Below are 13,294 nucleotides of genomic sequence, written 5' to 3' on the forward strand. Positions count from 1 at the left end.
GAGCTGTCCGATCGCCCATCTGTGAACAGTCAAATGTCAAAGAAATCCTCACATTGTTTCTGAATGTTGAGATCGATTCATGCGGCGGTTGTCACAGGGCTCACTGCTGGCAGGACATTCATATTCCATTGCCGTCGCTGTCTGTGGTCAACGTCGCTCTCCCTCTGGTGCATTGATCGCAATCTACAGCCTGTCCACTCTTGAGCTGGACCAAACGACCGTTGAAGTTCGTGTTCGATTCCCTCCCTTGAGGACAACATTGGCCACAAGCTTATTCGAGCCCTGTTTTCACGAGGTTGACGAATGCCAGGCGTCTGGGATTTAATATCATCGATGATATTAGCGTCGCAATCGCGGTTGGTTCATGTTAGAGACGCCTTCTAAGCTGGCACCTGAGGTGAGGGTAGCTGAGAGGGCTAGTGGGGCTAAAAAGGATAGCTATAACCTTGTAGAGGTGTGGCTTTGCAGGTGACGCTTCGTGGTCAACGAATGGACAATAGCGCAGCTGTAGGCGATACTACCCGAGTATCATGTCGCATGCAGGTGGTGTGGGTTGAGATCGTATCCATATCTGCACCATAGTATGACCACAACCCATGTCGCCACAGATGTCTGGCACTTCCGGGTTAAAGATCGCATAACGCCAGGAAAGGTGTGGCTTAGATTCAAAGAGTCAAAACCCGAAGCGATCAACTATGTTCGTGATGATTCGATGCCCAGATCCACCCTAACGGTTCCATAAGTTGGAACATAGCTTGTAGATTATATAAGCACTAACCCAGGTGGATGGTCCTTAGATCAAGATATAGTAAAAGTACGGCGTCAATAATGTCTCTGTTTTGATTCTTGCCGCCATGAGTGCTTGCTGGCACGATTCACTGTGTTCTGGTGTTGTCGCTACTGGTTAGCGAACCTTAAGTCTCAGGCGGTTGACTAGGCTCATTAATCAGCCTATCTCTTCCTGAGCTAGCTCGATAAAGTCTCTGACTGCAAAGCTCATGAATAGCATTATCGAGTGGTTCCATGGAACGTTTCGAATTCTTTATGACTCCGTATACAGGTGGGGGCTCCGCTGGGACGGGTGCATCAATTTTGCACTCTTTCCATGGTTAAGGTTTCGGGAAGGGCAAGACAAAAAAGAGAAAAATCTTCTTCCTACGTACTCCGTCTCCAACTGAAAAGCATTGTTCAGCACAGTTGAAGTAAAGTCTCCGCCGCTTCATTACTAATTTGTCTCATTTGTTTTGGTAGGGAGACAATCCAGCTTCATAGATCATACCTAGCATTGACCGTCGAAATATCAAAGGTCGAACCCAACCCACTGTGCCCAAAGTTGCTGAGCTGTTATAAGTATAGGATGCAGCCAACCATACACATCCTTCAGACTTTTCATGGCTAATAGACCATTCAAAGCTGTAGGCTGTTTGCGATGGCCACTGGTGATGTGTTCACATCTTCACTGGGGCTACTGACCTAGGGGAACGCAGATCTTGATCCCTTTCTTTTTTGACAAGGACGCCTGATATAGAGATAGAGGAGAATTATGCGACTGTCAATTATGTCACTGTGTATGCTTGTTATTGAAGTCACGTGAGCTGGCTCCAAGTCATTCGATATGAAAACCACCTCTAAATATGAGAAAGCCTGGCCCAATTACCTGAGGCATCGCCATGGCTGTTAAAGTCTCAATGGAATTTGGGCTGTGGACCATAGCTTTGGTCAGTACGTCGAATTCCTCTTGACTGTCGCGCTGTGCCCCGAGACGGGTTGCACAGAACGTAAATCTTCCACTTACCATGCAAAAACTCAAGTCAAGAATCACAAAATTTTTATTCATATAATGCTTGACAGGTCATAGATAAGTCATTATTCGAAGGAAAATGCATATTACTTTTCTCACTACGGTATTAACAACAATCCGATCATTCGCAGGAAAGAGAAAGATAGGGCACGTATCTTACCGTCATATATTTACAATACCCTATACGTCATCCAAGCAGCTCTCACTCTACCAACCAAGCACCAGCGTATCTTCCTGTCATCCCTGTCATCAATGCCCAGCATTACTTCGGCGGGAATGTCCGAAATATGAAACCAAGCCCGAAGTGCCACCGGGCTGGTCGGACAGAAAAAAAATACTGGATACGTACTGAGTAACCCTCTCCTATTTTACTCTTCTTGTGCCCTAACCTTACGTGACCACTGACCATAGATGCTGTGCTGGCACCCGAACAGAAGAAAAAAAAAACCTAGACGGGTGAGGCTTGGGTGAGAAATGGTGCCCCGCCGACCCGGTATGTGGGTCCGCTGAGGTTCGGTCAGTCTCCGACATCGAAGATCGGGACTCAGAACCAGGCTTTGCATGCCGGAATGAAGAAGAGGGCTATTCGTTTTCGTTCGATATCGGGAAATCACGGCATGCCGAGTAGGGTGGTCTCGGAAAGGGGGCTACGGTTTCGCCCGATCTCACGAGAATTGACTTGCCCTGTGTGTAGATTTGGAAGAGGATTTCGCTAATAATAATAAGGGAATTCTCCCTAGGGGGGGCAAGAAGGGGGCTGTTTGGCAGGATTTTCACACATTTGTCTGTCGGTGATGAAATCATACTGAAAAGAGCATCGAATTCGCCATGTTGATGGTGTTTATGGTGATGATGTTGTTGATGATGCTGAGGCGAGTACAGGGGCCCACTGGTGAGGCGTGAGGCTTGGTTTGGAGGAGGGGGGGGGGAGTCAGGGCAGAGTTTTGCTCTGACTCTCCTGGGAGTGGCAATGGTCCATGGGTTACAGCCGGTGAGTTGAAATTGCCTAAGGCTGGGCATCTCCCACCACATTCGGCCAGCGTAGGTTTGAATAGGGGTCGAGTATCATCAATGCCAAGTCTTGATGGAATGACTGTATATTGGTTCAACTATGGCTATATACTGATTGAGAAACTTGAACAATATAGAAGAAGATAGACTCGAAGGAGAAAGAAATAAACGACGACAGCGGACAAACACACCATAAACCACGGGCGCTCAACATGTATATGCATATATAAATCGCTTCAAATGATAACAACCGAGAACACACAGAGTTTTGGGACTTCATGCATCGTGGCCGACGAGGGAGATAGATCATTCGAACAACTCGGACACATCCTCATCCCGACCTGGCCACATGATCCTCTTCAAGAGAACAGCCCTAATGGTGCTCACGAAGACGAAGATGAACATGCAGATCACGCAGAGGGACATGCCCACGCCCACCCATTTCAACGCGGCACTGTCCAGTGACTTGGCCAGGGTGATGGTGGCGAGAGTGAGTCCGGTGTTAGGGAAGACCATAGCCCACCAGTTGAGGTGGAAATCATGGGGAGGCGCCCGCACAACTGAGCCCAGAGCGACACAGAAGAACCAAATGCTCAGAGCCCAGAGGAACATGCCCGCGCAGACGGCCAGTACTCGCATGATGTGACGGTCGTCCATGCCACCATCGCCCAGGATACTGAAGCCCTCGGGAAGGCCGTTGGCCATGCCGATGATAGCCAGCAGCGTGAAGGCAGGGGGACCGACACAGATGAACATACCAGGACGGTGCTCGCTCGAAGGGATGCCCGTCTCCATCAGACGTCCGATGTAGTGGGCGTACATCATGAAGCTGATGCAGAATCCGAGTCCCTGGAACGTGATGCCGGCAACAATCATAGGCGTGGCAGACACCGCAGGCTGGTAGCTGGAAGCGGCAGAGGCAATGGTTCCGCTCAGCATGATAGGGAATGCCGGTAAGATCCATGATGGCATCATAGTTTGCAGAGGGAACGTGTGATAGGAGAAGACAAAGGAGTACTGGATCACTGCCGAGGCAAACGTGAAGATACAGTACGCCCAGAAGAGACCCTCGAGAGCATAATTGAGGCGGTGCGTGTCTTCAGTAGAGAAGTAGGCAGACAGACCACTAATCATGGTGGCGATGGAGAGCCAGAAGGTTGGAAAGAAGAAACCTTCTCGGTCGTGGCGGAGAGAGTCCATCAGGTTGTTGTAAAGAACAAACCTGGTGATCATAAGAGAGCCGATGATAGTAAAGAAGACGAGATTGGCTATGTATACCACCAGGCCTATCTCCTTCAACCCCTTGAATTGATACGGCTGGTTGCGGAGAAGAAGGGCCAGTCCACCTGCGCTCATGGTTAGGGTATACCAGGCCCAGGTGAAATGACGCAGCCGTTGGCGGATGCCCAGCTTGACGAACTCCTGATGTTCATTATTGCTGATAATGGGAGATTCCTGAGGCTGGGAGACTTTGGTCTCGGGGTTGACGGACTTCTCGCAGGTGTGGTTCAAGGTTTCCACGTCCGAGATGTATGGACTAGATCCAGTGCTGTGGTCGTGCATTGTGGCAATTGTTTAGGTCTCCCCAACAGGTGAAAAGGTAAGAAAGAGATTTTAGGCAGCAGGGGATAACTACCACCGATAGTGATTGAGAGACAGCGACGGGGGACGTTGCAGAGAAGGGGAAAATCTCAAACAGGCTTTCCAGAATGCAGAGCTGGTATGACTACCTTGAAAGGAGCGAGACGGCCTTTTATTCAGAGCGAGTAATGGGGCCACAAACGTACCGTAAAAATTATGTAAGTAAGCCCCAAGGAGGGGCCCACAGGACAACAACAACACCGCGGAGAGGAACTGCCGGTACGTGTGACTGGGGTGGTATGAACATAACTTTTATGGCATATAGGATGTTCATAATAAAGACAACGTAATTAGAGGAGAAAGAAAACCAAATCATGAAAAGAGAACTACCAAAAGCACCTGCCCAACCTAGTCTTTAGTCCTAACAACACTCTGCATATGTGCGTAGACAGAAGTTACCTATATTGAGAGACACCCCGTGGGCCGCTACGATGGCCGTTCTGACCTCCATGGGCTAGAACAATCAAGTACCAGAGCTGATCTGTAAAGTAGATCATCGATTTCTGGAGATTCGTTCGACACCGCGGGGTGCGCTAGACCTGCCCCCCGAATCCCACAAATCGAAAGAAAAGGAGACAAAGAGAAGCATGGCGGTATCCCCTGACGTATTCAGGCGTTACTAGGGGTATCTGACACCCCCTAAAGACATATGTACTCAGTATAAGGAATCCTTGTGCTGAGTGTGCATCAATGTGATATCAACCGAGGATCAACCGAGATGCTTCATGAGAATCGCTGGCCTCGGCCAGTACGAGGAAGATGGTAACCCTGGCTGATATTCTATTCCCATAGAAAAAAAAATCAAGGTGGTCTAAATATTGAAGTATCAGACCTGTAGAGACTTGTAAAGCCAGTGGACTTATGATTCTCTACTAAGGAGAGGGGAGGAGCAGATGTCGGGTTGCCGTACGGGTATTCGGAAGCCAAGTACGGTACCTTACCGAGTCTATGGTACCTGTTGCAATGCCAAGTGACTCTTGTTCCAACTCCAAGCTTCGGTCAGGGACTCAAGGCCCACTGTGGCGGGACGGCTTTAAAAATCGCCCGGCCAATCGGACCGGGGACAAAGCATCCTGAATCAGAGTCACCACATGGGCCACGACACATTGAGAATTAAAGAGAGCTTATGTGCGGTGGAATGGACTGGTTCAGGTAGTAGCAGATTAGATCAAGTCTGCTGCCGAATTTGTGGTGATTCCATTCGATATGAGGAGACACGGTTTGTAGAGGGGTACTGTTTCTCGGCCGAGATATCCAGCTGCCCAGACAAAAGAGAGTGAGTGGTGAATGAATAAACAATGGAACGTGGTGTTTTGGAAGAATGTCAATCAAGAACGCCAAAAAAGCGAAAACATACAACAGAAGGGATTCGCTGGTGGTCACCCACCCAACTACTAACCTCCCGGCGTGTGGCTTAAGTACGGCTGAGCGGACGGGAAGCCCTGTTTTCCACACCCTGTGGTCGTATGTGCTGAACTTGGCTGAGACAGAGATTAGATTGACTGTTGTAAAATGCAAATAGGCAGAAACGATAGGACAATCAATCTGCGTGGCGAAAACATGCAATGTTCCTGCGGCAGGGGTAAAAGCATGCCAAGGTGCCAAGTCTCAACCCTTCATCGAATTCATTTCCGCCTGGCTTGCCGAGCCTTGGAGAATTTGCAAAATTTTCCCTGATTGACCTTCCTTGACCTTGACAGATACTGCATAATACCATTTTCAACTTCACCATGTCAAGCGACATCGAGCTTGAGCGGCTACGAGGCTCTCTCGTGAGCCCGCCCAGCACATCGGTGTGGAGCCAACAGATCCACCGGCGCATCCGGCGGGCACACAACTATCACACGGAACAGAACCTCCACATCAACCGTCTGATCCAGGTAGCCGAGGACCCAACGGCTGCGCGGCTGCTAGACGATGAGCCGGATACATCATCTCTACACGTCAAGGCTGCCATCAACACCTCCATCTACGGCACCATCCTCGTCGCCGCGCTGCAGATCTACGCCGCGGCGACGACCCGGTCCCTGTCCCTCTTCGTGACCATGGCCGAGAGCTGCTGCGAGGCCGTCAGCAACATCGGCCTGGACTACCTGCACCGGAAGGCGCGGAAGCTCAACCACTCGACCCAGTGGCCCGCCGGCGCGGGCCGGCTCTGCAACGCCGGCAATATCTGCTTTGCCTTTGCGCTGATGGCCGTCTCGCTCGTCCTGGTCGTCGAGTCGATCCGGTCCCTGGCGGGTAGCGACCACGAGCTGGGCAAGTTTGACGTGGCTGCGGTCATCGCGGCGGCGTGCGGGTTCGGTATCAAGCTGTTCCTCGCCGTCTACTGCTTTATCTTCCGCAAGCACAGCAGCCAGCTGCAGATGCTGTGGGAGGACAATCGCAACGACTGCTTTGAGTACGGGTTCGCCATCTTCACATCGGCTGCGGGCGCGAAGCTGAAGTGGTGGGTCGATCCGGCCGGGGCCCTGCTCATCGGCCTGGTCATCATCGTCACCTGGATCGGCACCGTCCGGAGCGAGTTTCTGGAGCTGTGCGGCCTCGGCGCGTCACCGAATCTAGTACAGGAGGTAGTCTTCCTGACGCTGCGTCACTCCGATTTGATCCTGCAGGTTGACTCTGTCCATGCGTATCACTGGGGCGAGGAGCTGTTCGTCGAGGTGGACATCGTCATGGCGCCGGAGCTCAGCCTGCGCGAAGTACACGATGTCGCCCAAGAACTGCAGGATAAGCTGGAGTCAGTCGAGGGCTTCGCTCGAGCCTTTGTTCATGTCGACTACGGTAAGCATTTCATCCGACTTTGGTCATTGTTCTGTTCTGACTGATGTATTTCCCAACAAATTAGAAACGTCGCATATGCCCGAGCATCGCAAAACCCGCTGATGGAACGCACATATGATCGCGGGAGAAAAATTTAGTCCTGAACTCTACGGGACTCCTCAGTGTAAAATATTAGACCGAACAGAGAAAATTGACTTTGTATACATGGATGACCTCCGTCTGAGGTTTGAGAGATGATAGGACAATTAGATTATTTATGCTTAGAAGGCTGTATTCGCTTGGCCTTCACTCGACGGGGGATAAGACAGCACATTACCTGATCATAAAACTGCTCATTCAATGCTGTTTCTTACTCTGAGTCAATCGCCAGACGCTATACCTTGAAAAGTCTCTGGGACGCTTGCTGCAGATGATAGAGGGTGCAAGTCCCGATCCCGGCAACAACATCCTATGTTGATACGATCTAGCCGGCGATCGCGGTGCAATCAATCACATCATCATAATCACTTTGGATTGCTCTGTTCGTTTGACCGTTCATCTGAGCAGCAGCAGCAGCAGCAACACCCCCCCTTACTTCGAAACCACACTCTCCCCATTCGCTATCTCCACATAATTTGGCCTCGCCCGCTTGTACCCCGTCTCTCGCTCCTCCTGCTCCAGGCCGTCGTCCAGCGTCCGCGGAAAAATCCGATAAAACCACCCGATCAAACCCCGGAAATCGAGGAGGGGGCTGTGGGTCCGCAGCCAGTACCGCGCGCCCGTCAGCGCCTCGAGCCGCAGCCCGTTCTCCACACCCAGCTGCGGCACGCCGAGCGTGCTCTGGTCGTCGATCCCGTGCAGCAGCGCGAGCGTTGTGAACGATGCTTCCTCGACCAGCGGTTGCACGAATGGCGGTTCGATGCCGTGGGGTGAGTAGATGACGGCCTCCGTCGTTTTTTCCGGAGTGGTATAAGCGATCACCATCCCGTAATAGAGAGCGGGATGTGGCTCGCCGGTGGGGATGTGCAGGAGATTCATCCAGCCACGGCGTGGTTGGCTCGTAGTCGGGGATACCTACTACCGTATCGAAATAGTTCCACGACCGGACGACCGCGGCGGTCTCGCGGGTAGCATACACTGTAACAGTGGATGCAAGCTGGATCAGTGTGTCTTTGTGGGTGTGGTCACTGAAGGGATGGGAGACAATCACGGCGTCAATGCGGCTCTCCGCTCCACTGGGTGCGGAGATATCTCGTGCTAGTTGCTCGATTTGCGCGATGCTCTAGAACTTCTCCTGTTCGATGTGCGTGATATGGCTCAGCCAGGATGAGGTGATGATGGCCGGTCCGCCGAGCCACGGATCGAGCAGGAGGTGGAAGTACCCGCCCGCAGGCTGGGGCAGTGAGATCAGCCACGAGCTGTCGCCATTCAGGTTGGTGAAGACTGGGCGGAGAGGTGACATGTTGGGTTTGAAGATTGTATAAGGGGTGGGAGTCTGCTAGTACTGGGGTGTGTGCTTTAAGTACGGGGTAACTATCGTAACGATGTATGCTTAGTTGCGTCAGCACTAGCCAAGCTGATTTGTTTCCGTAAGCACTAGCCAGGGTAAACCAGGACCACTTGCATCGGCCAGTATGTATGTACATAGTAACCCTTATTTGGCCTTCTGAGTGTCTGCCCTGAACAGTCAATCATCCTTAGGGCCTAGTGCCGCTTCCTGCTTGCCCTACTTTCCCCACAACCACCCGAGCACACCAATTGAACAGTAGCTTCTAAGAAGGCCAGCTTCATCGACCCCTGCCCAACCCCAGCCTAGCTACGTTTCTTTCATATCTCCTGCAGGTACTCATACACCCTTTATGAAAGATCTCAACCTGCTCCAAACCTGAGCCCTGTATCTGCCTAGACGTCGGTACAGTACGTCCCTCACCCCGTCCGGCTTCCTGCTTCTTGCCGTCTTGCAAAATAAATCATAGCACCGCCTCATATCGACTGGAAGGTGCATACGCTGGTACTTGGTCTGTAAGCGTAAATATCGAATAATATTTATAGACATAATCTGTGAGTCTGTTTTGCCGTTCAGGAGATGTTCAAAGATACACTACACTCCGGGATGACCTACACATACTTCTGATTCCCGGGGAGCTGGGCTTACTCTGCTGCAAAGATCTACTACATCACCGGACAAGAGACCCAATCCGTGGCTTTTCGAAGTGAAAAACTAGAAGGGGATTCAGGCCTTCCGTGCTTTTTCGGAACGATCCGAAGGACCCCTACACGTCAGGCTTTGGTCCTAGTGGTTGTCCATTCACGATTAATCCAAGAACTATCACCTGATATAACGAAACAGTAGAGGCGCGTGTTCAAATTTGTTATACGAGGTTCTTTTGTAGTATGAACTTTGTGTAAATAAGTATTTATAGATATCTCACGGAACTCCTATTCCTGCTGGTTGATTATTATGTCTGTTTTAATCTATTTTGTTGTTCTTTATGTATAATTTCTAAGTGATCGGTAGACGAAAATTGAACAATATAGATTTAGAGGGGAATGGCATTGAAACAAAATTTGTAATAAGACGATCCAGCGAAATTTGTTTAGTAAAACTGAGTGGAATATTATAGGAATTCGTTATGTACTAGGATGTCGCTTTATTGCTAGTTATTGCATTGGAAGGTCACGCAATATTAGAACCGCTACGGATCGGGGTCCTCTGTTTTGGAACGGGAGCTTACTGTTCTCGACTTTAGGCGTGATTCATCACTACACTCACTCACTTGGCTGCAGTAAGTGGTACCTACCTAACTACCCAGTATAATTTAACTGAGCTAGACTTCGACATAAATCTTGCGTTTCAAGAGTTTATTGCTGCTCCAATACTGGGTTCTCAAAGTTATAAGAGTTTTGCTTCTTAGGTTTTATTGCTTCCATTTTCGCTGGTTGCCGGTGTGTCTCTGCAATTACATTCACAAACACAACTAAACCTGCATTATAGCGGTGTTCAACTCTCGCAACGAGGCACCCTGTGATCTTCCAGATGAGTTTCTCTTATCAGTACTGTGTCCCCGGAGTCGCTAGCCGTGGTGTCAGCAGCTGCAGTCCGTTAACGGCTATTATGCGCGAGCTATAAACCACGACCCGGCAAGACGAAACCACGGCCACTGCGTCTTGGCTGGTCTTTGTTGCACGCAAGTACGGGCTTTTGAGGTCCAAATATCGGACAACCTCGCCCAGCCGAGGGTAGGACTCCCCGGAGTTCACAGGCGAGTCTCGCCTTAGCTCCCGCGCGGGTAGCGATGCTTGCCAGCCCGGAATCGTGTGGGCTCTCTACCCCTCCCCCGAGGCAACCCCGCATACCGGACTTGGGCCAGCCTACCTTCGTATATAACTCACGATCGCATCATGTTCTCAATCACCTCGACTAACCAATTTCACCACTGATAAAGATCAAATCCATCTCTCACCTAGTCCCCTCACAATCCAAAACATCCCACCGCCCGCAAAATGACAGTCGACAGCACCACCACCCCGTCTTCCTCGGAAGTCTACCCCCCGATCCCCCCCTACAAGGGCCGCTGGCACCCGCCCGCCGCATTGCTGGATGCCTACAACCACATGTGGATCGACACCGACGTGTGGGCCTTACCCTCCGAGATCCAATACGCCCTCTACCCGCAACCGACCCGCGGGCCCGGCGCGCAGGGGAGCTACCTGGTCGTCCTACCGCCGGGCTACTCGGACACCGACCTCGAGGGACCGCGGTACCCGGTCCTCTACTGGCTGCACGGGGGCTTCTCCTGTTCCCGGCACGCGGAGTGGTCCCTGCGCTTCTACTACCGGAAGATGGAGCTGGGCAAGATGCCCGCTTGCATCCTGATCGCCGCGCAGGCCCTCCCCAAGGGCCGGTGGATCAATAGCTACGACGGCACGCGCCCGCTGGGCGACATCATGCGGCGCGATCTCGTGGCCGCCGTCGACGAGCGGTACCGCACGATCCGCCACCCCTCGGCGCGGTGGTTGGAGGGCCATTCGGCCGGCGGCTACGGGGCGTGGAATCTGGGCCTGAAGTACCCCGAGGTCTTTGGCGGGGCGTTGAGTTCCCTTGCCGGCAGCTTTCGCACCAAGCTCGCGGATGAAGGGCGGGAGGTGACGTATGATACGTATAACGGTAGTCAGGCGTTCTTCACGGCCAATCATGCGTTGACGCTGCTGGAGAGGCAGTTGGAACATGTGAAGAGGGAAAAGACGGAGTTGCGGTTGTTGATTGGAGGCGAGGATGTGCGGCTGCGCGAGGCGCATGAGCATATGTGGGAGACGCTGACGGCGTGGGGGGTCGAGTTTGGGAAGGCCATTGTCCCCGGGGCGCCGCATACGGCGGAGGATGTGCTGGGGGGATTGAATGATGAGGGCTTGCAGTTTTGGTGGGATGCGAGGGCCAAGGTGGTCGAGGAGAAAGAGAAGTGGATGTAATTTGCTTTTTCCTTTTTCTTTTTTTTTTCCCTTCTTTCTGCACTTTGAGACACTCTAGAGTTGCCCTCAATACCTCCATTTGTATTGCAGACTTGCTAGGATATGGTAAGCACCAATAGAAATAGAAGGCTCCAATTCATCTGAGATTGTCCAGTTTTCTGAATCTTGCCACGTTCCTGATAATTCCTCAACACACTCCAGAGGTATAGTGTTCTGACCCTTCTTACTCGAACAAAAGTCCCAAGATGAACATCTGAAATATCGGATTACTACTTGATACATCTACATCTCAACCACCAAAACTGCCCCCGGTCTCGGCACACTCACCGTCGACCCCGTAAACACCACCCTGCCCCCGTTCTCCGCCTCCACCCGCCATACCTGCACCAACCCGCTCACCGAAAGAGCCACGTACAGGAACCGTCCATCGGGACTAACCGCACACCCCTTGGGCGAAACCCCACCCATCAATCCGACCGTCTGGATCCGTTCCAACCCTCCCGTGGTGTGATCGACGCGAAAAACACCGAGCACATTATACCCCCGTACCAGGGTATAGACAAACTCCCCCCCTGGATGCACCTTCAGATCAGACAGCAGAATGTTTCCTTCCGGTGGCGGATAGTTTGGGTCCAGCTCCCCTGCCGGTGGGAGGACATCTACCTTGGACAAGGAGGTGAAGGACCCACCAGGCTGGTAGGTAAAGGTCTCGATAATGGGGTTGTATTCGTAATTGACATAAAAGACTGGGAGGGTGGGGTGGAAGGCGGAGTAGCGTGGTCCGCTACCTTCTGGAGTGGCATGGGCTGCGTGCATGCGGAGAAGGGGAGGCTTGTTGGCGAGTGTGTAGGTCAAGAGCTGGTCTTGGATCATGTCACATTCTAGATAGAAGGTATTGTTGTCGCTGGTGCTGATTGGAAAGAGACTGATGGAGTGCAGACACGAAGGAGGCGAGGCAGGTGGGTGGATGTGGATGTCGCAGGGGGCGCCGATGCGGCCAGTGGAGTCGAGAGGGAAGAGGACGGTGGTTGCGTCGTCATAGCGAGGGCTGATTGTGAAGCCCGACTGCGCAGTCCCGGTAATCTGAGTGGTTGTGGTGGTGCGGTTAGTGAAATGCGAGACCACCAGAAAACCACCGCTGGGATGTAGAGCAATTCCCGCGGGCTGTGTGCCGTAGCTGGGCCAGTGGCCGAGTTCGCTCAGCGCGCCCGTCTCGCGGTCAATGGTGAAGGCGAAGATCCGCCCACCTCCGCCGCCGGCGACCTGGTGTTGCTCGCGGAATTCTAAGGTAGAGGCCACCTCGTCCGTCACGTAGAGGACGCCGCGCTGGGGGTCGAGAGCGAAGCTACCCACGTTGAGGCCGGGGGTGTGGGAAGAAACGGGCATTAGGGCTCCGGTTTCGGAGTCTACTCGGAATACATGCAGCCCATCATGTGCGCCTGGGGTCGGCATCACAAAGCTACCAACGTAGGCGTACATGGTTCGTGAACTTTGCGACATGACCTTCTTGGGGATTGGTGGTATGAGCAACGTGGCGAAGGAAGGAGGGGTGAGTGAAGGTAGGGGCGAGCTCAAATGAACACGAGGAGAAGCTTTGAGGGGCGCTTG

The 13,294-nt window shown here is 52.2% G+C and overlaps 5 protein-coding genes across 5 annotated transcripts; 2 read left to right on the forward strand and 3 right to left on the reverse strand.

The window, feature by feature from the left end:
* Window positions 1-2,640: 2,640 nt before the first annotated feature.
* BO95DRAFT_470879 (tellurite-resistance/dicarboxylate transporter family protein) lies at window positions 2,641-4,700 on the reverse strand (the record flags this gene model as incomplete). The annotated part of the gene is made up of 2 exons (XM_025589544.1): window positions 2,641-4,250; window positions 4,684-4,700. The coding sequence occupies 2 exons, from the start codon at window positions 4,698-4,700 to the stop codon at window positions 3,119-3,121; spliced, it is 1,149 nt and encodes a 382-aa protein (XP_025446072.1). The 3' UTR covers window positions 2,641-3,118.
* A 1,405-nt stretch (window positions 4,701-6,105) lies between these two features.
* On the forward strand, window positions 6,106-7,532 carry BO95DRAFT_439194 (cation diffusion facilitator family transporter). The gene is made up of 2 exons (XM_025585680.1): window positions 6,106-7,237; window positions 7,302-7,532. Exons 1-2 carry the CDS (start codon window positions 6,184-6,186, stop codon window positions 7,337-7,339), a joined length of 1,092 nt encoding a protein of 363 aa, XP_025446073.1. The 5' UTR covers window positions 6,106-6,183; the 3' UTR covers window positions 7,340-7,532.
* Window positions 7,533-7,807: 275 nt separating this feature from the next.
* On the reverse strand, window positions 7,808-8,678 carry BO95DRAFT_459945 (MBL fold metallo-hydrolase; the record flags this gene model as incomplete). Its single annotated transcript, XM_025588695.1, has 3 exons — window positions 7,808-8,224; window positions 8,295-8,451; window positions 8,506-8,678. 3 exons carry the CDS (start codon window positions 8,676-8,678, stop codon window positions 7,808-7,810), a joined length of 747 nt encoding a protein of 248 aa, XP_025446074.1.
* A 2,042-nt stretch (window positions 8,679-10,720) lies between these two features.
* Window positions 10,721-11,686, forward strand: BO95DRAFT_428343 (alpha/beta hydrolase; the record flags this gene model as incomplete). Its single annotated transcript, XM_025584841.1, has 1 exon — window positions 10,721-11,686. The coding sequence occupies one exon, from the start codon at window positions 10,721-10,723 to the stop codon at window positions 11,684-11,686; it is 966 nt and encodes a 321-aa protein (XP_025446075.1).
* Window positions 11,687-11,968: 282 nt separating this feature from the next.
* On the reverse strand, window positions 11,969-13,186 carry BO95DRAFT_506600 (lactonase family protein; the record flags this gene model as incomplete). The annotated part of the gene is made up of 1 exon (XM_025591197.1): window positions 11,969-13,186. One exon carries the CDS (start codon window positions 13,184-13,186, stop codon window positions 11,969-11,971), a length of 1,218 nt encoding a protein of 405 aa, XP_025446076.1.
* Window positions 13,187-13,294: the final 108 nt, after the last annotated feature.

The sequence above is a fragment of the Aspergillus brunneoviolaceus genome (genome assembly GCF_003184695.1).
Source record: "Aspergillus brunneoviolaceus CBS 621.78 unplaced genomic scaffold BO95scaffold_8, whole genome shotgun sequence".
NCBI lineage: Eukaryota > Fungi > Ascomycota > Eurotiomycetes > Eurotiales > Aspergillaceae > Aspergillus > Aspergillus brunneoviolaceus.